Genomic DNA, 2,911 nt, shown 5'->3' with positions numbered 1-2,911 from the left:
GCGTGTAGCACTATTAATTGATAGTTATTTCAACCAATAGCGGTACAACCAAGACCAAGAGCGCAGCCGTGCTGTGCTGTGGATATGCAGTCTGCTTGATCTATCTTGGACTGAGAAATCAGTGGTGGGTGATTGGAGTGACGGAGTGGTACTGTGCCAAGCGATGAATTCGCTCTTCCCCGGAATACTGACGAACTGTATACTCGAGCCAGAGCGCAGGGAGCAGAAGGTCTGTATGTGGGCTTGTATGTATGGATAAGCTTGCATTCGTGCACATATACACATATAAGTGCATATGGTTTGTTGGGTTGTGTGTACATCTACTGAGAATAATTGATCAGGTACGCGTATATGTAGACGCACGCACTTGAACTTTTACATAGCGACGAATACCTCCATCAGGGACAGTGGCTGTACATTCGTCTCCATAATCGTTTCTATTTACATTTCCAGTCCATGGCTTAGTTGGGCAATATGGTCCTATTGGATTTCACGCAGCTGTTGCTACTGCATTGTTTAGTATCATCTCCGCCTGTTGTTCGGGACGGGTGTGTTGCTGTGGTATACTTTTATAAACACTTCTTTCTCTCATATAACATAGGTATAGTAGGTGAAGAACACGTCTTTTTTTACTGAGATGATTATCTCTTTCTCATTCATGTGCACATAAATTCATAATAATCCTTGAATATTTATCTGTAGTTAGATATGGATACATTCTCTCTCATTAAGAGGCACTTGGATTCAGATTCATCCTTCCCCATTTATCTGTACTTAGATATAAATCCATTCTCTCTCATTAACAGGCACATAGATTCAGATTCATCCTTTCCCATTTATTTGTACTTAGATATATATTTAAGTGGCACTCAGATTCAGATTCATCCTTACATATTTATCTGTAGTTAGATATAGATCCATTCATTATCATTCATGTCACGTGTACGTAGATATAGATTCACCCTTTCCCGTTCTTGTGCACTTGAATTCAGATCTATCCTTTCCATTTCATCCGTATACATATATAGATCCATCCTCTCTCATTCATATGCACTTAGATTCAGATTCACCCTTTCCCATTCATCTGTACATGTTACACACTGTGTGCTCTCGCTTGCCATTCATACGTTTGCCCTGTCCCTGTCCTCAGATCGAGAATGTGTCTCTGTTTCTTAAAGTGGCGCGTGAGGTGGGGGTGACTGACCCTCAACTGTTCGAGTGTGAAGCGCTGGTGGATGGGACTGATCTACATAGCGTTTACGACACGTTGCATGCGTTGGCGTCCGTTGCATGGGAGTTGGGGGCGGCTCCGTTTCATATCGTTGACCGGGTATGGATGTGTATGTGTATATATGTATCTGTCTCATATCGTTGACCGGGTATGGATGTGTATGTGTATATATGTATCTTTTTCATATTGTTGACCGGGTATGGATGTGTATGTGTATATATGTATCTGTTTAATATCGTTGACCGGGTATGGACGTGTATGTGTATATATGTATCTGTTTCATAATTCAGTAGATTGTAGTCATGGGTATGTATATGTGTATGTATATGCATAAATATTCTTCATTGGAACGGTATTTCATGATTTGGTTGGTTGTACTCATGTATATGCAGCTTGTCTATGTATGTATTTGCATTCAAATCCCCCTTCGGATGCATTCGTTGGATTAAGAAATGCTGGTAGATAGGCGATTGTGTGCATAGTCAACAACACACTATACACGCCATTGTCTCGGTCTCTGGGTTGTTTTAAACGGCCTTGTCTCATATAGTAGTCATGGTCCGTGTATTTGGGGTTAGCATTGGGTGTGCTTTCTACTAGACTGTACCCACTTGAGTAGTTGCATGCGGTTGTCTCCTTGGCTAAGGACGGCTAGAAAAAAGGACCGATTTCGCTGATGTATGTGAGCTGTGACATGTCGTTAAACCCGCATAAGCGTCGGTTGTATCTGCATTGGTAAATAACACCATACATGTTACACTTGTATGTAGTAAACTACACATGATGTATATGAATGGTTTATGCCACTGACTTTTGCATTTATCCTCGACGAAGAAGTGGGTGCATAAACGCGTATTTGTGTGTAGACAGAGTGCGTGTGCGCAAACCTCTAGATCCGTGCATAGTTACACACACTTACCCATGAAGGCCTCGTTCAGAGGCCTTCATGCGCACGGATATACTCAATCACACACCTGCAACTCTCACCCTATATATATATATAGACAGTTCATGCACCACATATACACACAGAGACACAGACCTCACGCACAACATACACACATTCAACACTCGGTATGTTATAGATAGATTGGAATATAGATAGCTTGGAAATAATCAAATTAGAGGAGGTTAATGAACGCGCTCATGCCCCCCCCCCCCCCTCCCTTTCCCCCTTCGTCCACACACACACACACACACACACGCATCCACTCAGAACTCATGCAGAGACGTCTTGAGTGTGTTTGAAATGTGGCTGTCACAGTTTTGGAACGATTTCATGGACGCCACCGGGCCTGCTGTGAGTGAGATGATTGCGGCGTTTGTCAGGAACCAATTGAAAGCCCTTAATGATAACAAACCCGACAATCTATTGGCTCAGCCGTTGACCCTTGTGCTCAAAGCACACGCTACCATGAAGGCGCGCTTGGCCCAGGTATGTCGCGAGGATGCCTCGCGTTTAGTAGCGTCTCTGTGTGTCTGAGTAGGTATTTCCTGCATACGTGTAACTCTGTAGGTATTAGTGTATGTTGTTCCATTGCGCTTGTTTGAGTGTGTGCGTGTGAGTGGCTGCTACGTGTCTGTGTAGAATTCAGTATGCGTGTGGATAAACGATTGAGACATTTGTTTGTCAGTAATTCAAGGTAATAAAAAGGTTGTCACTTCCATCATCACTTGTGC

The 2,911-nt window shown here is 42.9% G+C and overlaps 1 protein-coding gene across 1 annotated transcript; it reads left to right on the top strand.

Annotated features, from left to right (window-relative positions):
• Positions 1-163: 163 nt before the first annotated feature.
• SARC_13921 (hypothetical protein) lies at positions 164-2,714 on the top strand (the record flags this gene model as incomplete). The annotated part of the gene is made up of 3 exons (XM_014291946.1): positions 164-229; positions 1,151-1,330; positions 2,448-2,714. 3 exons carry the CDS (start codon positions 164-166, stop codon positions 2,712-2,714), a joined length of 513 nt encoding a protein of 170 aa, XP_014147421.1.
• Between the last annotated feature and the right edge of the window lie 197 nt (positions 2,715-2,911).

The sequence above is a fragment of the Sphaeroforma arctica genome, assembly GCF_001186125.1.
Source record: "Sphaeroforma arctica JP610 unplaced genomic scaffold supercont1.3917, whole genome shotgun sequence".
Taxonomy (NCBI): Eukaryota; class Ichthyosporea; order Ichthyophonida; genus Sphaeroforma; species Sphaeroforma arctica.
This window is presented reverse-complemented; position numbering and strand designations above follow the sequence as displayed.